Source organism: Rhinolophus hipposideros, assembly GCF_964194185.1.
Source record: "Rhinolophus hipposideros genome assembly, chromosome: 10".
In the NCBI taxonomy this organism is placed as follows: domain Eukaryota; kingdom Metazoa; phylum Chordata; class Mammalia; order Chiroptera; family Rhinolophidae; genus Rhinolophus; species Rhinolophus hipposideros.
This window is the reverse complement of record NC_138056.1, coordinates 8194652-8216671: the sequence shown is the minus strand read 5'-3', so window position 1 is coordinate 8216671 and position 22020 is coordinate 8194652. Positions and strand designations below refer to the sequence as shown.

At 42.4% G+C, this 22020-nt stretch overlaps 2 protein-coding genes and 1 long non-coding RNA gene across 7 annotated transcripts; 1 reads left to right on the top strand and 2 right to left on the bottom strand.

Moving 5' to 3' along the window:
* Nucleotides 1-1864: 1864 nt before the first annotated feature.
* On the bottom strand, nucleotides 1865-4347 carry LOC308503984. The gene is made up of 4 exons (XR_013994247.1): nucleotides 3374-4347; nucleotides 3037-3200; nucleotides 2700-2922; nucleotides 1865-2156 (listed from the first exon to the last, which is right to left on the bottom strand). It is a non-coding gene; the product is annotated as an uncharacterized lncRNA (long non-coding RNA).
* Nucleotides 3873-21080, top strand: ASRGL1 (asparaginase and isoaspartyl peptidase 1). 5 transcript variants are annotated; one of them, XM_081063818.1, is made up of 8 exons: nucleotides 4005-4153; nucleotides 4890-5090; nucleotides 8562-8704; nucleotides 9819-9976; nucleotides 17999-18117; nucleotides 18970-19080; nucleotides 19747-19989; nucleotides 20219-21072. In XM_081063818.1, exons 2-7 carry the CDS (start codon nucleotides 4901-4903, stop codon nucleotides 19950-19952), a joined length of 927 nt encoding a protein of 308 aa, XP_080919944.1. In that variant the 5' UTR covers nucleotides 4005-4153; nucleotides 4890-4900; the 3' UTR covers nucleotides 19953-19989; nucleotides 20219-21072. The 5 variants fall into 5 exon arrangements, with proteins under 5 accessions (XP_080919942.1, XP_080919944.1, XP_080919945.1 ...); XM_081063819.1 differs by having other exon boundaries at nucleotides 20200-21072; XM_081063820.1 differs by having other exon boundaries at nucleotides 4014-4153; nucleotides 4874-5090.
* LOC308503983 (large ribosomal subunit protein uL23-like) lies at nucleotides 9031-9752 on the bottom strand. Its single transcript, XM_081063821.1, has one exon. It carries the CDS (start codon nucleotides 9610-9612, stop codon nucleotides 9142-9144), a length of 471 nt encoding a protein of 156 aa, XP_080919947.1. The 5' UTR covers nucleotides 9613-9752; the 3' UTR covers nucleotides 9031-9141.
* Nucleotides 21081-22020: the final 940 nt, after the last annotated feature.

Below are 22020 nucleotides of genomic sequence, written 5' to 3'. Positions count from 1 at the left end.
GTGGGCCTGGCCAGGAATCGATTTTTTTTTCTCATCAATATTATAACAAAATGACGTTGAACTAAACGACATCATTTGAGGACATGCTGTATAGAGTCAGACTGTTCAATCAGACTAAAACTTTAAACTTCTTTTCTCAAAAAGCGAATTTAGGTGAATTACAATTATATCAAGATAAACTGAAGGTTTTCTGGTCACAGTTATAGTGTAGCACGTTTTTGGCTGAAGCAGCCTTCCTTTCCATGGCCTTGGTTTGGGGCCAATGTTGAATTTATCTGTATCCCCTGGTTTTCACTGTCAAACTGGGTGCCCAAGAGCAGAATCACTGGGTGCCCAGTGATAGCAGAATGTAGGCTGAGTTTCAAAGTGACTGCAGATAAGCCACACTTTGAGTATGACACACAGATTTGACTACATGGGGAAGAGGTAGGAAGATATTTCTGGAGTGCCTTCTGTGTAAGCTAGTCCAGTGTTTGACAGAAACTTCACAGCTTTCATAAATAACAGTTGCAGATGTGGGGCTACCTTAGAGTGGTCAGAAAGCAAATAAATAATTTTTGGTTGTTGATACTTCCTACACCCCCCACCCATACCCACTCTCCCCCAACCCCCATCTCTATGGTCTCTGAGAAACGACAACACTTAAGGAAAAGACCTGGTTCTCTCTGGGCAATGCCTGGGGCTTATTTCATCTTGCAATTCAAAGCTTCTGGCCCCATAAGCTTCCAAATGAAGTAAAGCATTGCACTGTGACTGATTTGTGGAAAAGAACCATGGAAACAGACGTTGGCATCATGAGAAGCTTCTGCAACACCTTTCCAGCTCTGTGTTAGCGAGGAGCTCTCCTGGATCTGTTGGCTGCAGAATCAAATGAGAGCTAGATTTTTGTATTAGTGTCCTGGGGCTGCTGGAGCAAAGTACCACCAACTGGGCAGCTTGAAACAACAGAAATTTCTTCCCTCACAGTTTTGGAGGCTAGAAGTCCAAAATGAAGATGTCGGTAGGGCCATGCTGTCTCTGGAGACTCTAGGAAGGACACTTCCTTGCCTCTCCCTCGCTTCTAGTGGTTGCTGATAATCCTTGGGCTTCTTGTCTTGTAGATGCCTTACTCCAATCTCTGCCTCCACCTTCATGTGGTTTTCTCCCGCTGTATCTATGTCCACATTTCCTTCTTATAATCACACTGTTAGACCACGTGGCATAGCCCAAGGTCCCCAGGTAAACACCAACACTCTTATCAAGTAGGATATTCCAACGGTTTAAAGATCACGATAAGGAGAAAATTCTGAAATGTCCTAAATTAAATTACAGCGGCCAGAGGGTGGAAGGAAGAGACGAGAGAGGCTGCGAGTCAAAATCAACAAGGACTGCTCACATTCCTGAATGTATGTCAAAACTTTGAGTTATTTTCCAGGTGGTTATTTCTGTGATTATCTACAGAGGACAGCCAAATAGTGACCACCAGGTGCCACCATATTTGCAACTTTCCATACTGTTGCCCATAACCAGTCCAAAGAGAACACACATTTCTTCCCTATGGACTGACTCTGCACTTATCTCAGAACTGGCCCCTTTTCACCTTCTCCCCACTCTCTTATCTATAGCGAATGTAAATTCTTTCAAAAATGTTACATCTTTCTTCCCCAAACTCATTGTATAAGAGCCCTGTCAATCCCAGAGTGACAGACATGTTTCTCTTCTCCATCTAGCCCTGCTGCTGGTAGTTTAGACTGCATACCCCAGGGTCTGGTCATTTTTCTGGCTAGCATATGACTCAATAAACCCTTTCCTTCAGAAAAGCCATAGAAGTTATTTTTTAACAGTCATCTCACCGGAGCAAAAGGCAAAGGACAGATCTTTCTTTGGGTACGATTAATTCTTTACTACACAGCTTCATTCCACAAACACACTTTGTCTCCACATGGGAAAGATGACTGCCAGCCGCTCCAAATTGATAGTCTCTCCATTTAGCAGCTGCAGTAGACAAAACTTCTTTTTCCTAATGTCCAAACTTCAGTTCTGGAGAAGTTATATAATTGATCCTGCTTACATCACACAGCCATTTTTTGAACCATTTACTGTTGCCAAACAAAAGGAATTCATAGGTTGGTCAGATTAGGTTTATGTGTCCACACCTACGGCTATGGATTGAAGGTCTATAACCAGAAAAAAAGAGGATGAAAACAGTCAAGACATGGGCAATATGTGCCAGCTTCCCTAATTTTTTCCCCACTTCCCACTGAGGACCAACTGGAGAAGGCTAAGTGTGTTCCCTGAACCAATCACATCGGATGCTGCTTCCAGTTAGCCCACCTCTAGCTTCCCCCAAGCCAATAACTACCAATCAGGACACACAGGAAGCATTTCCCCTTTTCCACTCTAAAGCTTCCCTCTGCCTGTCTTTGAGTGTGCCAAACACAAGGAATGATGGCTGATTCTCTGGCTATAGCAAGCTCTGAATTAAATGACCTTAACTTGTTCTCATTAGGGAGACCCTCATTTATTTCCACATTCCATAAATATAAGTTTCTACTTGAGGAAAGGACTTGTGCAAAAGGGGCCCTAGAGGAGGGGTTGGGCTTCTTCAGCACTGGAAACCAGAGCATCATGCCAAGCCTTTACCTCTTGCTCTGCCTCTATTTCCTGCCCACCCACCTACGGCCATGGAGCAGCCCAGGGTGTGCTAGTAATAACCTCACCCCTTTCCTTCCTGTGGGGACATAAAGTCAGAATGTCAGTGTTTGAGAGTGACTTTGCTATAGGGATGACTTTGAATCTGCTGTCATTTTTAAGAAAAGCTTTTATTCTTAATCTTTGATAGCAGCAAATTCCTTCTGCCACAGCTCTAAGAAGAGCTGCTCTGCCTTGGGCATGCATGTCCTCTACAGTGTTTCTCAAACTTCTACACCAAGGAACTCCAACCTATGAAAGAGAGGGAGCCAGTTACTCCTCTCCACTGGGGGAGTGGAGGTGAAGGAATCATAAATATAGTAATAGCATAACAATAGCAAGCTTGTATTAGCATTTACTACTTACCAAGTTAATGCTAAGAACTTTACGTACTCATACGTTTTCACATTGAGTACCCACAACAAACTTGATTTCATGGATTATTGCTGCAGAAGTTGTGTTCATAGTTCTATTTTTGTACAAGGTCTGGCCATTGTCCGGTTGTATATTTCAGCCCGTTTTGTCAGCATCTTAAGTCGGGGAGGAGAGAGGGAGTGGTATTTGTTAGACAAAGTGAAACTTTATGACATTGGCTCATTCAAGCCATAAAGATTAAAACAAATTAATAATGGAAATAAAATTATAATTCAAAAAGCCCACTTTACATAATAGAATAATGTATCCTTTGATTCATGCCACTAACCTGTTATCTTACAGTTGTTTCACAGGATGGGATTGTAAACTTCCTATTGGAAGGACTCTCTGGTGACCAGAAGGCAGGGCAGCGCCAGTGGACTACTTGTGATTTGTCCCATCATCCAGGCGGTGGGACCTTAAGGACTGCTCTGGGGCAAGGAGGAGGAAAGGAGTGAACCAAAAAAATAACTCGTGCTTGAAGGAATTTAGAGCCGGGTCTCTGGGGCTCACAGGAGGGAGTGAGCTGGGGGGTTCAGACTCTTCAGTGCACCCCGGCACAGAACCAAACCAATCACAAAGTTCATCTTTTTGTTCTTTACAAAAGGCTAAGGAGAGAGACAATTAACAGGAAGAGATGTGAATTTAAAATAAGTGAAGCCTGCGAAACATCTCCTGGACAGAGGAAGGATTTTAGTACATGCACTTTCCTTTTCAACTTTCAATTACAGAAGCTTGGCCCACCCCTTCACGCATTTCGCCACCAACACCCCGCCCCCAGCTCCTAAGAAGGAGGAGATGCCCGGCGTCCCGATTGGAAGCTCCGATGGGTGGAGGGGGACCGTCACCCCGGTTCTGGGTGCCAGCCCGCTGGCGTGGAAATGAGCGACTTTGCATCTGCGCTGCGTGCCGGCCCCACCCTCCTGCGCAGGCGCGGAGCCGTTGCCCGCGGGCGTTGGGCGCTGAGCGGTTTCCCGAACGAGCTCGCGGAGGGTCTCGGCGGCGCAGATCCCGTGGGGCGGCTCCGTGCAGCCAGGGGCCGCGGCGTCCGCGGCCGGCTGCGTCCTCGGTAAGTCGACGGCCCTGCCGGAGCAGCCGCGGGAGACCCGGGGAAGCACCTCCCCCGGTGCTGGGGATTCGAGGCGGGAGGGCGCCGACGAGCTGGCACGACCGGGATGCCGAGGCTAAGGAGCGCCAGGGAGCTGTGACTTCGCGGGAGAGGGCTGGACCTCCGCAGCGCAGGCTATCATCCCCCGGAAGTCCATGCCTGTGAAACCGAGCCCCGACGTGGGGGCCGGGGGGAGGGCCGGGGGGAGGGCCGGGGGGAGGGCCGGGGGGAGGGCCGGGGGGAGGGCCGGGGGGAGGGCCGGGGGGAGGGCCGGGGGGAGGGCCGGGGGGAGGGCCGGGGGGAGGGCCGGGGGGAGGGCCGGGGGGAGGGCCGGGGGGAGGCCGGAGCTCTGACCCTGAGCGCCATCCCCGAATTTTCCCGGGCAGTGGTCCAGCGTGGGTCAGGAGCTGGGGGCTCCGGGTAAACTGAGGCCCGCAGGTGCTCAGGCCGGGACAGCGGGGGGAACGCGGGAAGTCACGGGCGCGCTGGCCTTTTCCTGAAAAGTTCAAACTGAGCCGTTGAATTTTTCACCCCTGGACCCTAGTGGTCTCAGGAAATTGCCTGAGGCTGTCATCCCTGCCTCCTCTCCGGAGTAGAAACTGGACCTTGTCCCCAACGGAACCTCTCGAGGAGATTACGCCCCGTGCAGTTTTCTTGGGCCCGTTTGTAATGACGCTGTAGTCTTCCTGATACCTAGGATCCGTCGACATGAATTTCGTCGTCGTGGTACATGGAGGCGGAGCCAGCAGTATCGCCAAGGACCGCAAAGAGCGGGTGCGACAAGGCATCATCCGGGCTGCGACCGCGGGTTACTACATCCTCAAGGAGGGAGGGAGCGCGGTTGACGCTGTGGAAGGAGCCGTGACCGTCCTGGAGGATGATCCCGAGTTCAACGCAGGTAAATTTGCACTGCAGCTAGTAAACGTTGCCTAATCAGGTTGTCTCACCCACAATAAATAGAACCTTTCTCAAGTGTCGGTGAATCTACTATTACTAGCTTTGTGGTAGCACTTAAAAATGTTGAAGAGATTTAATTTTTCTCCTTACCTGTTGAGCAGGTTTGCTTTAAGAATTTTTAAATCCATTAATTCACTTTTCTTTCTTTAGCCTGCTTCCTGGAATTCATATCCCAAGAGGCTTTTTTATTACATCTTTTTGTGGGGGGTGAAGGTGAGGGTAGACCACATACCATAAACTGTACCCATTTTAAGTTTTGAAAAACGTATACACCTGGGTAACCACACCACAATCTAGATTTAAAACACTTTCATCACCCCCAAAAGTTCCTTCATGCTGCTTTTCATTTAATCTCCCCTTCCAGTCTCCAGCATCAGCCATTCACTGATCTGCTTCTGTCACTATCGATTAATTTGCATTGTCTAGAATTTCATGTAAATGCATTCATGCAGAGTATTCTTTTGTGTTTACCTTCTTTCACTCAGTTGATCCTTTTTTAGAGTAATAATCATAACTACTATGAATGTCTGCAATGTACCAAACAATTTGTAGGATTAACTCATTCAATCTACACAGTTGTCCTACGAGTTAGGTATAATTATTATTCTCTCAGATAAGAAAACTAAGGGAGCTGAAAAGTTAAATAACTTGCTGGAAGACACTCATTTCCTCTTTATTTTAAAATAGAAAACCTAAAGTCTAGGGATTAAAATACTTCTTGGAAGTATACCACCCACCCCAACATCTGTTAGGGAGAAGAATTTCAGGAAATCTTAAGCAATTAGTCATGAAATATTTACTATTTCTTCTGTCCCCTTGCCTTTGCTAAGCACTTGTAACACTTATGCAAAATTTTATAAATCAGCCAGACCATAGAATGTGGCATAACTGCATTTTTATGACTGTTTGCTGAGCCAGAATTTACTAGACACTCCCCCTTGCCTGCAGGAGGAGCAGCCAGCTGTTTCTGTGGGGGCTTGTTAAACTCTATGCCTGTTAGGACCCTCTTGGCTGACAAACCCCTGCTTATTGAAAAGGACCTTCATTTGGAACAGGTCGGTCTGGTCGCCAGCCCTCTAAACTAACAGAATTTGCATGAATTGGAGAAATATGGATTAGGAAATTGGAGCAGCTAGTTCCCGTTTCTTTGCTCTGTACAGATATTTTCTCCCACTCTGTGGCTTATCTTTTCTGTCTCTTTCAAAGAACAGATGTTCTTACTTTGTAGAAGTTCAATTTATCAGTTTTTTTAATGGCTCATGCTTTTTGTGTTGTATCTTAAGAAATACTTGCCTAGCCCAGGGTCACAAACATTTTCTCTTATATTGTCTTCTAGAAATTTTATAGTTCTACGTTTTATATTCGGGTCTGTGATTCATTTTTAATGAATTTTTATATGTAATGTAATTTTATGTAATGTTTTATATGATATGTAATAAGGTTCAGTTTAGCGTAATTGTTCCCAGCACCAGTTGTTGAAAAGGCACTTATTTCTCCATTGTCTTGTCCTTTCACCTTTGTTGCAAATCAATTGACTTTATACGCATGGGTCTGTTTCTGGACTCTGTTTTATTTCTTTCATCTATATGTGTATCCTTTCACAAATACCACACTTACCATACTTTTATATTAAGTCTTCAAGTTAAGTAGTAAGAGTCTTCTAACTTTTTTTTCGTAATTCTTTTGGCTTTTCTAGTCCTTTTGACTTTCCCACAAATTTGAGTCACCTTGTCAATTTCTATCAAAAAAGTTCTGCTAGAATTTTGGTAGTACTGAATCTGTAGATCAGTTTGGAGAGAATTAAAATCTTAATACTGAGCCTTCCAATTCATGAACACAGCATATACTTTCATTAATTTAGATCTTTGATTTCTTTCATCAGTGTTTTGTAGTTTTCGTATACATATATTTTGTTAGATTTGAACCTAATTATTTCATGTATTTTGGTGCTATTGTACATACTACTTTTTAAATTACCAATTGTTCATTGCTAGTATATAAAAATGCAATTAATTTTTCCATATGTTTATTTGCCACCTGTATTTGTTACCATTGATCTTCTTTGTTGGGGTGTCTCTGAAAATCTTTGACTTGTTTTTCAATGAAGTTGTATTCTTATTGTTGAGTTTTAAGATATTTTTTTTGGTATATTTTGGGTAACAATCTTTATAACAGTCTTTTATCAGATATATCTTTACAAATACTTTCTCCCCGTCTGTGGCTTGCCTTTTCATTCTTTTATGGTGTCTTGCATAAGAAATTTTTCATTTTAATGAAGTCCAGCTTAATTTATTCTTTCACGGTTCATGCCTTTGACGTTGTATCTAAAAAGCCAAATCCAAGGTTATCTAGATGTTCTCATGTTACTTTCTAGGAATTTTATAGTTTTGCATTTTACATTTATGTCTGTGATCCATTTTGAGTTCATTTTTGTGAAGGATGTTAAGATTGTATCTAGATTCCTTTATTTTTTTGCATGTGGATATCCATTTTGTTCCAGCACCATTTGTTGAAAAGACTTATCTTTGCTCCATTTTATTGCCTTTACTCCTAAGAATGGGATAACAGAGTATCCCATTCTTATGTGTATGGGTTTTCCCACACCACCAAGCAATTCTTGGACAGCAGCTGGGTGTCCGATAATTCAACTCAATTCTGACATTATCTACACTCCTAATTTGGTGTTAACTCCATCAGTATTTTCCATTTCAGACTTTTTTCATTTCTAGAAGTAATGTTTGGGTTCTTTTCATATTTTCCTCCACATTCTGATACATATGGAATACAGTTATAAAAACTGTTTTAACATTCTTGTCTATTAATTCTATCATTTGTGTAATTTCTGGATCTGTTCCCATTGATTAATTTTTTTCCTCCTTATCATGGGTCATATTTTCCTGTTTCTTTGTGTGCCTGGTAATTTCTTATTGGATGCCAAACACTGGGAATTTTACCTAGTTAGGTGCTGGATATATTTATAATTCTTTGTTCTTGAGCTTTATTCTTATCCCATTTTTACAGATGAGGAAACAGTCACAAAGAAGTTAAGAATAGCTAGACTTATAGGCATTATCTAGGCAGAGACAGCTGGAGAAAGGATGCTAGTGGTTAAGAGTAGACCATGTGCAAGGGCACAGAGTGAGTAATGAGAACTTATGGTACATTCAGGGACACTAGTATTTCAGTAAAATAAAGCCAAGGAGAGCAGATGAAGCTGGAAAAGTAAGTCAGAGGCCAGGTCATGAAGAGCTTCGTACTATTATTGATTTTGGAGGCCATGTGATGCCCAGTCAGGTTTTTGGTTTTAACAAATTTGCCTCTGGCAGTGGACTGGGAGATGAATTAAAATAGACTGGTTAGAGGAAACTTGGAGGTCATTTCTTAATTCTTGCTTTCATCTTTTTGGGTTTAGGTTGTGGGTCTGTCTTGAACACAAATGGTGAAGTTGAAATGGATGCTAGTATCATGAGTGGAAAAGACCTGTCTTCAGGAGCCGTATCTGCAGTCCAGTGTATCGCAAATCCCATTAAACTGGCACGGCTTGTTATGGAAAAGGTACATGTGACCACAGCATCATGTCCCAAAGGGATTGTCACTGCTGTACTTTAGTGACTAAAAGGGGTCTGACTATAGGGAAATACTTGAGATCGCTCTTCTCCCAAAGTTATATAAAAGAACAGAAGTAATGTTAAATGTCACGAATAAGCCAGGATGCTGACTCTGTTGATGATGTAATTTAAGTAGTAATCACTTGACCAGTGATTGCTTTTATGTTATCCTCCCGTGTTTTCTTCAGCCGTCTCTCAACACATATAACACATGCAAACTGAACAGACCAGCTGTTTAATAGCATGTGTTAAATAATGGATTAAGTTCTCTAAATATAAGGTCATATGTAAGTCACCTTCCTAGCATTATTCCATCATTTGGGGCTTTTTTTTTTTTTTACAGTGAAAAACGTTTGTATTTAGAATTAGCCTGCTGGACTCAGTTTAAATGATCCCAATTTTGTTGGCAACATCCAAAGCATCGTAGTCAGGAGCCAGCCGAACATATGCCTTTTTCTCTCCATCAGGCCTGATCAGGGTGTTGACCTTGGCCACGTCAATGTCATAGAGCTTCTTCACAGCCTGTTTGATCTGGTGCTTGTTGGCCTTGACCTCCACAATGAACACAAGTGTATTGTTGTCTTCTATCTTCTTCATGGCTGACTTGGTAGTTAGGGGGAATTTGATGATAGCATAGTGGTCAAGCTTGTGTCTCCTGGGAGCGCTCTTCCGAGGATATTTAGGCTGCCTTCGGAGCCGCAGTGTCTTGGGCCTTCGGAAGGTGGGTGACGTCCAGATCTTCTTTTTTTTGTGGCTGTGGACGCCTTTTAGGACTGCTTTCTTTGCCTTCAAAGCCTTCGCTTTGGCTTCGGCTTTGGGAGGGGCAGGGGCTTCCTTCTTCGCTTTCGGCGCCATCTTCGTGAAAAGGGTCTATTTTTTTTTTTAATACAAAAATTCAGAGAGCCAGGCTCTTTTCAACATTCAGAAAAGCAAAATATTTCTTAACATATTTGAGACTTTGTATCTAGAGAGAAGTAATTATTTCCACACAGTTGGAACCGTTAAAAAGATTTTAACTTTTTCAAAAAACTAACCATTTTTCCATTTCTTTCTGGTTCAAGACACCTCATTGCTTCCTGACTGACCAAGGTGCAGCAAAATTTGCTGCAGCCATGGGGATTCCAACAGTTCCTAGGGAGCAGCTAATAACAGAGAGAAACATAAAACACCTACAAAAAGAGAAGCATGAGAAATGTGCTCAGAAACCAGACCAACAAAAGTAAGTATCATCTGGGGCTGACAGTTTGGGGAGTTATTAAAGAGGGAAAGTTTGACAAATATGAGGTTGGTACAAAAGTAATTGCAATTTTTGCATTTGTTAACCTTTTAAACCACAATTACGTATGCACCAACCTAATACCTGATTATCTACGTGTCTGAAATAAGTCAAATATCACTTAGTAGTTTCAGTTTTTGAACAAAACAACTCACACTAAATAGTGGAAAAACTGCTCTTTTGATTCTTAACTATAACCTCATTTATTATTCCTATGAATACTAACTCAAACTGGGCTAACAGTTCTTTCTCCAACCTGATTTAAGAGGAGAATGCCTTGTGTTAATGGATTAACTCTCTGAGTGCTTCTTGATCATTGTGTTATCTTAGGTAGGCTAAATAGGTCCTCTGTCATCTAATGTACCCTGGGAACTTACTCAAGCCTCTTCCATAGTGCAAAGAAATCAGCACAACTCTTAGAAGTTTGAATTAATGATAGGTTCTGAATTACGGTTTTCTGTGGTACAGATTTCAAATTCCCAAATAAATCTCCCTTGTTTAAAGCAAAATTTGAAAAATAAAATTTGAATATGGCCTTGGAATTTACAGTGGAATAAAATCTAACTTTGCATACGTATTTTTTTTAGATTTGTGCTATGTAACCAGAGCTATATAATACTTCAGTATCACCTAGGGAACTTTTCCAAAATAAACATATCTGGGCCCCTTCCCTAAAGAATCTAATTTAATAGATCTGAGATGGAGAAGCCAGGCAGGTATATTAGGAAAAATTTTCCCAGGTTAAAAATCTTTTTTTACAAGATTAGCCTATGTTGGTACCTATTGATAACCTTATCAGGTGTGATATTGCACCTATGGGCTGGAGTCCCAGGAATGGAGTTACTTCATCAGTGGTTCATGTACATTTTAATAGATGTTGCCACGTGGCTTTCTAAAAATTTTGCAACAATGCACATCTCCACCAGCCAGTCTTGTTCCTAGATGTAAGCAAGAGGGGCTTCTGCCCTGCACCCTGCACTTTAGAGCCCCCTTACATCACTAAACAGGTAAAACGCTGGTTTACTACAGACACATGGGCACCTCTGTAGCTCAGCACCGGCACAGCAGGACCCATAACCCCCATCATCCACTCTTGTGACTAACACCGTTCAGCCCCCAGGGAAATGCTTCTGCACATCTCTTGCTCTCTATCCTCGAAGCAAAGGCCACCTGAGTCTAAAGGTTTGTGGATTGTGCCACTGCTAACATCAGAAATGGACACTGCTTTGGAGTGGGAAGAATTGAACAGTGGGAGGACTTAGGTAAGAGAAAAAGACAAATTGATAACTTGTCAAATCACTTCCCACGTAATGAAGTATTGTTTCACAATGGTGCCAAGTGTCCATTTCTTTCCTCTGTGACGGTTTAAATTTGTGGTTCTGGAGGTGTTTATGAGTTAGAACAATGGCTGCAGAACTTGCACATGAGGGCTGACTCCCATGACTCTGAAGTATATGTGTATGTATGTATATATATATATATATATATATGTGGGTCCAGACCAGCACTGTCCAATAGAAATGCGAGAGCTGTATATGTAACTGAAAATGTTCTAGTAACCACATTAAAAAGTAAAAAGAAACAGGTGAAATTAATAATATACCTAACCCATTATATCCAAAATATTTTTTCAACATGTATTCAATATAAGAAATTACTTGAGATATTTTATTTTTCTTTCATACAAAATCTTCCAAATGTGACATGTACTTTAAACTTCAACACACGTCATTGTGCTCCACCCACATTCCCAGTGCTCAGTCCCCACGCGTCGCTGGTACCTGCTGCATTGGACAGCGTAGGGCTAGACAGAGCCAGTGAGAAGAGCCGGCTCTTTATGTCGGCAACCACATGGACACTGAATATGAGAATTATGAGTGGTTTTAGTCTTACAAAAACAGTTAAAAGACTTAAATTTTTAAAAGTACAGTGTTAAAATTTCAACTTTTAAGTAATTTTGATTTAAAATGTTAATTATAATTCATGTTTTGACTTTAACATTACTAGATAATTTTGTATATTTTAGGAAAAAACTATTTGAAATTACACCTGCAAATTTTATTTTATTTTTTTGATTTGCTCTTTATTTTTTATGAAAATATATTCTAATTTTATACACTTGCAATATAATTACACTTTACTTTTTAATCCCTAATTATTGAAAACTGAGTGTGAGTCAAGCTTTTGATAGAATACTAAAGTGGATCTCTTAAAAGGAAAAAAAGCTGAAAGGAAAAAAGAAAAACATCTTCAAGAAGTGGTCTGCTTACATTTTTAGAAACAAAACAATAAAAGTAAGTGGGGGGCTGGCCCTGTGGCTCAGGCGTTTAGAGCTCCATGCTCCTAACTCCGAAGGCTGCCGGTTCGATGCCCACATGGGCCAGTGGGCTCTCAACCACAAGGTTGCCAGTTCAATTCCTCAAGTCCCGCAAGGGATGGTGGGCTCTGCCCCCTGCAACTAAGATTGAACACGGCACCTTGAGCTGAGCTGCCTCCCAGATGGCTCAGTCTCAACCGCAAGGTTGCCGTTTTGACTCCCGTAAGGAATGGTGGGCTGCGCCCCCTGCAACTAGCAACGGCCACTGGACCTGGAGCTGAGCTGCGCCTTCCACAACTAAGACTGAAAGGACAACAACTTGAAGCTGAACGGCACTTGGAAAGAAGTCCTGGAAGTACACACTGTTCCCCAATAAAGTCCTGTTCCCCTTCCCCAATAAAATCTTAAATAAATAAATAAATAAATAAATAAATAAAAGTAAGTGGTTTTCTTTCAGGATGACCCACATAAAATTCAGAACGAGGACAAGTTCTTTTTTCTCATCGCGAAGAATCACACAAGAAAGCACACATGCGGGCACTAGAATTGAGGGGAAACAGCTGAATTAACAGACAATTGATAATACCAGAAAAAGACAGCAATATAAAACATCAGTGTAATGTTCTTGAAAGAATAACACGATGTGTCCAGTATTTCACCAAGCCTAATGATGCTTTTCATGGCACCATCAACAGTGTTTACAAAAAACAATGGAAAATTTCTAGGTTTAGTAAAAATTAATTCAAAATTTCATAAAATGCCAAACGTAATTAGGACAAATAATAATGAAACTAATGATTACTATCTAGGATAGAGAATTCAGACAGATTAATTTAATGGAGAATAAGTGAGGTGAAATCATATATAAAATTTTTTAAATAAAATACTCAGTTGAACTAGAATGTTCCATGGTAAGAAGATACATTGAACAACTAATATTATATCCATCATTGCACTACCGGAGAAGCAAAACAAGTCTAAATCAATGAGCATTTCATTGGCTTTCATACCTGCTTTTTAAAGTACATTGTTTCAAATGAAAAGAAGAATGGAAAAATCTTTTTATCTTAAACTAAAATTAATTTTTTAAACTATTGAAGGCAAATCTGATAATAGAGTTAACGTGGTTGGTAAATGGTACATAAGCATGAAGTATGGCCAAAATCCAGAAGTATTCTATGACATATACAGCTCACAGTTTGAATTTGTTTCTAGTAGACATACCCTCAGCTGTGCCAGTTGTGGGACGAGATAGGGTCCAATACAAGATTTCCTAGAGATGCCCAAAGATGGAACAGCTTGCTGAAACTCATAGCTGACTTTTTAACGAATCTTAGACACATGGTGGGAATACCAACTAAATGCTGTTAAATTAATTTAGTTAAGAAGGGTTCGGCAAAACAACAAGATTCTCAAAGAGCAAATAATGGACTTGAACAGAAAGTGAAATTAATTTTGAAATTATGCTATCTACAGTTATTTAGTATGAACTATTCATTTCTGTTTGTAAGCTTAACAAAAGCTTTGAAAATATCTGTTTGGCTATTTCTCTTTTGAAAGGATTAAAAATATTTTTTTAAGTGTGGAGAAACAAAACCAAAGGTGCATATGAAATATGCAAGAAAAATTACATTCCAATAAAATACAAGGAAATTGAAACAAGGAAACAAAACTATTTGCTTAACTTGGATAAGATTTCTTATACAAATAATCCTGAAACCAGTTTCTATAGAGGCAATTTTTCTGTGCATTATATATCAGAGTACAGTATCATTTGAAGAGAGACGAACAAAATCCAATAACATACTCTTATTTTCTATTTTCTTTATAATATACCAGCACTGAAATTTGAAAGAACTTAAAATATTCTGCATGGATCTAAATACCGCTTAACAGGGGCGGATGAGTGGCTCAATTGGTTAGAGCTCGAGCTCCGGGCAACAAGGCTGCCAGTTCGATTCCCACATGTGCCAGCGAGCTGCGCCCTCTGCAACTAGAATGAAGTCAGTGAGCTGCCGCTGAGCTCCCAGATGGCTCAGTTGGTTGGAGTGCGGGCTCTCAACCACAAGGTTGCCGGTTTGACTCCTGCAAGGGATGGTGGGCTGCGCCCCCTGCAACTAACAATGGCATCGGGAGCTGAGCTGCGCCCTCCACAACTAAAATTGAAACGACAATTTGACTTGGATGGAGCTGATGACTCCTGGGAAAAACACACTACTGTTCCCCAATAAAAAGTCCTGGAAATACACACTGTTCCCCAGTAAAGTCCTGTTCCCCTTCCCCAATTTAAAAAAAAAAAACTGCTTAAGAAAATTACAGTAAGTGATTGTGACTTGTGTCATCAAATTAAAGTAGTTAATTAATATCTTTTGTGATAACAATTTATCATGTGTAACCCCATATAGCAGTTGAGTATGGTAATGTTAAAATCAGGACTCATTTCCAAATCTAAATATTGCTTCAAGAATTTTATTGATAATTCCAGTTGCTACTGCCTCAGCAGAGTAAAGCTTCTCCAAATTAAAATTAATGAAGAACTTGCTAAGAACTACGTTGTCTTATTTGTCACTTTATCTATAGAATGCATGTTGTGTGGCAGTGTTGATTATAAGAACATAATCAGTGCACCCTGAAATGAGGCCAGGAAAAGTGATTTTATGGAATAAATACATCATAATTTGGGGTGTGTGTGTGTGTGCGCGCGCGTGCGCGCCTACCTGTCTGTCTTCACTCATCCAGGCATCACCAGCTGATCATCCAAGGATTCGCGTGTGTACAATAATAAATAATGAAGTCAACTTTCAGTCATAGGAAAATCACAGTTTTACAATATTTTTCAAGATACATTTATCAGAGTAAGAGGATAGAACATATTTATAACCTCTACCTAGTAAACGTGGTGTATGGGCCTCCATTTGTATTTGTATTCTTGCCTCAACCCTTGCAAATGGTAGGGGTGGACCTGCAACCTGCAGTGCCTGGGAGGACACAGGGAGGATGATGGTGTCACTGTGAACAAGTTCCAGCATTTTGCATTTGTTTTGGGGTCATTCCTTGCAATGAATTTGCCTATTTATGTCCTGTGATCATTTTTTCTCTTTAGTTGTTTTGTCTCGTCAGTCTTAAGGCTGTATCCTCTCTGTTAAAAAAAAAAAAAATCCCAAATCTGTTGCTTTTAATCTTGTTTTTACTTTCCTTATGGTATTTTGCCATATACAAGTTTTTATTTTTTATAATCAAATATGTACTCTACGTCTTGTATAGTTTGTAAGACTAGAAACTTAGCAGGATCCCCTACCCTGAGACAGAGTCACCTAGATTTTCTTGAAGAATTTTGTTTTACCTTGTACGTTTTTGTCTTTAACTATCTGGAGTTGATTTTTGTGAATGATGGAAGACAGGGCTCCTGTTTTCTTCTAATTAGAATGCCAAGTGTCTCTTTCTAACCCCTTGAATGTCTAGCCACGATTCAGATTGCCCATGTGATTGCCTGACAGGTACCTCAAGCTGTGTCCCAAACTGAGCTTTTTATTTCCCCATCTAACCCCACTCCATGCACACCAACCTATTCCTAATCGTCTCCTACACTTCAGTAAATGCTTCGTGCAGCCTCTCAGTTCCTGAACCCAGAAGCCGTAGAGTTAGTTGTTTGTGATTTCTCTCACATCCAGTCCATCTGCAAATTCTATCAGCTCTGCCTTCAAAATATCCCAAGTCCCACCTTCTTCTCACCTTTTCCACTGAAACCACCCTAACAAGCCACCGTCTCCAAACCTCCTAACTGGTCTGTTTCCACTCTTGTCTCCCTCAGTCAACACACAATAGCCAGAATAATTCTTTTAAGATAAACTTGTATAGCATGCCCTTGATGCAGTGTCAGAGTGGACACCTCATGTAATCAACACTCAGAGCAAGAAATAAGAGCATTGCCAGACGCTCCCCCTCAGACCCCTCCCCATTCACTACGTTCCCTCCAAGGTAACCACTTAGTAACACCATCGATAAGCGTCGCCTGTTTTTTGAATTTTATTTCCATGGAGTCCTATAACATGTACATTTTGGGGTGCCTTCTTTCATCATATTTCTGAGACTCATCCATGTGTTGCATATCGCAGTATGGAAGTCCGTGTCATCTCTGTCTCACAACTTGTTTTCCTTTAGTGGACATGTGTGTCCTTTCAGTTTTCTGTTATTACAAACAGTACTGCCATGAACACTTTTGTACCCTTGTGGTGAACATGTCTCCTCATGTCTGTTGCACAAAAACGTAGACGTATACTTGCTGAGTTGGCTTTCATAGATACTGTCAAACGGTTTTCCAAATGCCAGTTTACATTTGCAGTAGTAGTGAAGGAGAAGTCCACTTCCTGCACATCCTTACCTACACTTGATGTGTCTTTTTCATTTTAGCCATTTGGTGGATGGGTGTGGCAGTGGGAATAATTATGTTTAAAACTTACACCATCACACATCTCAGCTCAAACTCTCCAGTGTCTTCCCGTCTCAGTAAAAGCCTTTACCGTGGCGTATAAGTAGGATGACCATGTGATTTAGTGTCCAAACTGGAATGTAATTTTGAGAGTGAAAGGGGCACTGTTGATTAAGCCGGGACAACAGGCATAAATCAGAACTGTCCCAGGCACCCAGGATGTGTGGTCACCCACCTGTCCGAGCCTTCATGCTGGCTGCTGGCCATCCCTCTGGCGCTCTCTTCCTCACTTGATTCTCTCCCACTACAGTGGCCTTGAAATGCCATGAACTTAGCAGTGATGTTCCTGCTTCGGGAATGTTCTTCTCCAGTAACCAGCAGGACGTGCCCCTCGCTTCCTTTAGAGAGCCCCTATATAAAACAGCACCTCCACCATCACGCTCCCCGTAGGCTGCGGTAATCTTCATGTTTATTGCTGTTCACTAAAACCTGAAGCTTGTATTGCTCTATTACCCTCGGCCCCAAATGCAGGCTTCATAGCAGAAGGGACTTTGTCCATTTAGTCCATTGCTGTGTCTCAACACTTATAGAAGTGTCTCAAGAATAGCTCATTACAGAGTATGGGTGGTGGGTATGTGGCTGTTACCGTGCAATTTCTTCAGCTTTTTAAACTTGAAATTTTATAATAAAATGTTAGGAGGGAAATTACCTTAATTCATCTTTACAGCAAGCACTGTGAAGCAGGCAGAGGGGTCTGGATGGCAGCGTCAGCGTCTCCTGGGAGGTTGTCAGAAATGCATGGTACGGGTCCCACCCTGGACCTACCAACTCAGGATCTCTGAGGATCCGGGGAATTCTTACGCACACTCAAGTTTGAGGTGCACTCACTTCTTTTTATGCCCATTTTATGGATGGGGAAAATGAAACAATAAAGTCACACAGCCAGCAAATGGTGGTGCGGGGACTAGATGTGCTTATTCTTCAAGTTGAGGTCTAAAGGAATGTCTAGCAATCTAAGTGACATGAAGACTGAAAAGAAAACAGGCTCTCTGCCACTTCCGGGAGTTGGGAATATTGGAATTGAAGTGTATCCTATATGTGTGGGAGTTTACAGGGTATTAAGCTACATTGTTACTTGGGGAAATAACAATTTCCCCAAGTTACTTCTCATGTTACTTCTCATTTCAGCCTGTCACTTTTTTCTGTTTATTTTTGACAGAAACTTGGGAACCGTGGGTGCTGTTGCCTTGGACTGCAAAGGAAACGTGGCTTACGCAACCTCGACAGGGGGCATCATGAATAAAATGGTTGGCCGAGTTGGGGACACGCCGTGTATAGGTAGCCTTGATGGGTGGCTACTGGCCCCTCCTTTCTTCCCGTCATCAAGTTCACATTCTCTGTTCTCTACCCTTCTCCTGTTTCTTCATTTCCTTCCTCTTGGTGGCAGCGTCAGGATTTCTGGGAGTGGCGGTTGGGTTAGGAGAGGTTATTTAGGGCACTGCTTTGAGAGGGCATTTGTATCTAGTAGGCATTCTGTTTTTCCTAGATTGCATGTCTTTTGGGATGACTTGGGTAAGGGGAAATGGAGATAGAGGATACCAAGGGTGTCCCCAAGCTACCCATCATGCCTCTCTCTTCTTTCTAACCCCAGTTCCAGAATCTGCAGACGTATTCCCAAAGGGTTAAGTACACATTACCTCTTCCCAGGCATGGGCGCCAAATAGCGAACTAAGAAAGCTGAAAATTTAAGTTTGCGTTTATTAGATTTGCGTGTATGAACATGACACACTGCTACTACAGAAATAGTACTAATTAAACTGTTATTTGCATTAAGATTGAAGCGCACTAATTCCCAGGAGTGAGTGAGTGGTAGGGGTGAGAGTCGTCGTGTATGTTTCAGTCTATGCAGACCAGGTAGATTTGGGGCAGAGGAGGCCGTGTCCTGGTATACCTACTCCATGAAAGGTCAGGCCTACCCGCCGACCCCAGGCTCCCTTCATCCTCCTGATTTCAGGGCAGCCACGTGGTGCTTACTAGTCCACCACTGTCTCAAGGTCATGGCTGCTAATCTGACCTTTGTCTACATTTTGGTACTCTTTGGGATTTAATATTATGTAGCATTAGACTGGTAATGTGTGTTTGAATTTCTTGACTATTGCTCAGTTGGAACCAATCTCCTTCTTTGAGCAGGATCTGGAGGTTACGCTGACAATGAAATTGGAGCCATTTCAACAACAGGGCACGGGGAAAGCATCCTGAAGGTGAATCTGGCCAGACTCACTCTCTTCCACGTAGAACAAGGTATGTAGAACAAGCTCAGACTCTGGAGACAAATGAATGGAAACTGTTTATAAATAGATGAAAAAGTACCTGAAACCCCGTTCTCATTTGCTACAAATGCTGCTAACACTATTTGGACTCTTCGCCACTTTCTGTTAGGATCTAGAATTGGAGAGCATGTGGAATACTGTTTGTCACATTTGGGGGGTAGTAGGGAGACTTTGAGCCTGGGTGTGGGAGAAAAGACAGCTCTGCTTAGGCTGGTGCCAGGACTCCGTCTCAGGGCAAGGAGGGCTGTCCTTCTTTGAAGCACTCAAAGGGAAATCATTTACCAAGAATTGTTTGGTTAATGTGCTTTGGTTTTTCATATGGCAAATGATTTTTCCATCAGATTCCTTTGTGGTTTTTTATTTTTATTGGGGAATATCGGGGAACAGTATGTTTTTCCAGGACCCATCAGCTCCAAGTCAAGTTGTTGTTTTCAATCTAGTTGTGGAGGGCGCAGCTCAGCTCCAAACAAGTCGTTGTTTTCAGTCTATGTGGAGGGTGCAGCTCACTGGCCCATGTGGGAATCAAAGCAGCGACCGTGGTAGTATAAGCACTGCGCTCTACCCAACTGAGCCAGCTGGCTGTCCCCAGATTCCTTTCTAAATAATATGTTATCTCTCAACCTTTCCTTGTTTTCAGGAAAGACGTTAGAAGAGGCTGCTGACCTGTCATTGGGTTATATGAAGTCAAAGCTCAAAGGTTTAGGCGGTGTCATCTTGGTCAGCAAGGCAGGAGACTGGGCAGTAAAGTGGACCTCTGCGTCCATGCCGTGGGCGGCTGCCAAGGATGGCAAGGTACACTCCGGCATTGATCTCGGCGAAACCAGTCCCACTGAGCTGCCCTAAGCCCCTGGAAGATTGTATTCTAGCTACTAGCTTGGAGGTAAAGTACAGTTTTCTGTTGTAGAGACTTAGCTTACTCAATTAGATCTAGAAATGGAAAAATTCTCTAGTCTGTCACTCATTTTGTTGTGATCAATAAATATCTTATCTGAATGTTTGGTGGGGTGTGGACCAAAGTGATGAGAAAAATGCTTGTATTAAATCAAAATAAGACTAGCAGAGAGGACAAACTACTGAGCCTTTCTCGTAGATTGTCCCCTTTGTCTTAGGTCAAAAAGAAGAGACATCGTGAGCTTAACCGGACAGAAGCTGCCTGGGTGTGGGGTGTGCCCACCCTCAGCAGTGACACAGCCGCCGCCGGGGCTCTGCTGGTTGCATTTTCCCACAGGACCCCGTGAAGGGGCACAGTGGGAAGGAAAGCCCCCGGTAGAGGGACCTGAAAGTGAGACAGGAGCCCAGAGCGAATGGGAGAAGGCCTCATGGGCCTCAAGGCGTTCACCTTCATTTGGAATCAGAAGAATACTGGGTGAAAGACACTCTGGGTTAAAAAACACTGATTTTTCTAAGAGACTTCAGATCTTCTCTGACTTACTAATGTAGATGTTTCTAGATACTTTAAAAGGACCCTCTGGTAACCCATAGCTCCCTGATCTGGAGATGAAGGGTGATCAGGAGACTGTGCAGAGCTCCTTCAAGTCGGAGGGTTTTCCTGGGCTCACGCGAGCCCGCTCGCTGGTGTTTTCCCGCAGCCAGCATGGCTGCTCAAAGCCAGCTGGGTCCTCACAGCAGGTAATGGGGCTCGCAAGCTCTGCACCTGTCCTGCAACAGGGAGGGCTTGTGGGTGTGGAGATGCCACTGACTGTGACTTACTGCGTTCTCGCGCTGCCCAGTGCTGGGGGGTCCCGCCCCCCAAACTGAATTGAGTGTGAATACAGTGTGGTCAGCAAGGTAGAGAAAGTGATTTCCCTGCTGGAGAGTATTCCTATTCATATCTCTTGACACTGGAATGGTATTTGTGCTGTGACATGCATGCTCGCTTTTTTAGACTGTCAGGACTTACCTTCTCTCTGGAAAGAAATTGCTTAACTTTAAATTCCATGTGCCACTAATAAAATGTATTTTGAAAGAATGACAGTGTGGTTAGGAGTCACTGTTGACAAAGACCAGAATGTACATGAGCTCCCCTTGGTCTGTCAGTTCAGACAGGTGTGCCGGTTAAAGAAACCTTTCAGGGTAAGGGTGGTGTGTGGTTATGGCAACCCGTCCTGCCTCGTGTATGCCAGAATTTTTCAGAAGTATTGAGCTTTTCGTGAATGGGTTAAGGAAGACACCGAACTGGCACTTGCAAGGATCCGTCTTCTGGCAGCTTTACCATCGTTCACACCAGACAGTTCCACGATTCTCGCTTCTGTCCCATGACCCTCCCCAGGCCCACCCAGCTCCTCTGAACTAAAGAGAAAGAGATGGCACTTAGAGGCAGAACTGAGTTTGAATCCTGCTAGTGACCCTGGGCAAGTTAACTTCTAGGGATTTTTTCATCTGTGAAACAGATCACTATGAAGATTAAATGAAATTTAAAAACTGCTTAATGTTTATCTCAAGGATCTCATGGGCAAATACAGAAACTGGCCAAAAACACATCTGCGTGTTTATGATCTTGAAAATCTCAATACCCTGTTTTCCGGAAAATAAGACCTAGCCGGACCATGAGCTCTAATGCGTCTTTTGGAGCAAAAATTAATATAAGATCAGGTATTATATTATATTATATTATACCCAGTCTTCTATTACAGTAAAATAAGACCGGGCCTTCTGTTAATTTTTGCTCCAAAAGATGCATTAGAGCTGATGGTCCGGCTAGGTCTTATTTTCGGGGAAACACTGTAGGCAGCAACTGCCCTTGAGAAATAAGTATTTTGTTATGTTAGCAGGTGTATTAGTTTGCCAGGGCTGCCAACAACAGATATATCACAAACAGTGGCTTACACACAAAGTTATTCTCTCACAGTTCGAGGCTGGAAGTCCAAGATCAAGGTGTCAGCAGGTTTGGTGTCTCCTGAGACCTCTCTCC

Coding starts and splice junctions, on each gene's coding strand:
- ASRGL1 (XM_081063816.1), top strand. CDS start 4,901: ATGAATTTCGTCGTCGTGGTACATGGAGGCGGAGCCAGCAGTATCGCC. Junction 9,977..17,998: donor CAGAAACCAGACCAACAAAA/GTAAGTATCATC, acceptor TATTTTTGACAG/AAACTTGGGAACCGTGGGTG. Junction 18,118..18,969: donor TGGGGACACGCCGTGTATAG/GTAGCCTTGATG, acceptor TTCTTTGAGCAG/GATCTGGAGGTTACGCTGAC.
- LOC308503983 (XM_081063821.1), bottom strand. CDS start 9,612: ATGGCGCCGAAAGCGAAGAAGGAAGCCCCTGCCCCTCCCAAAGCCGAA.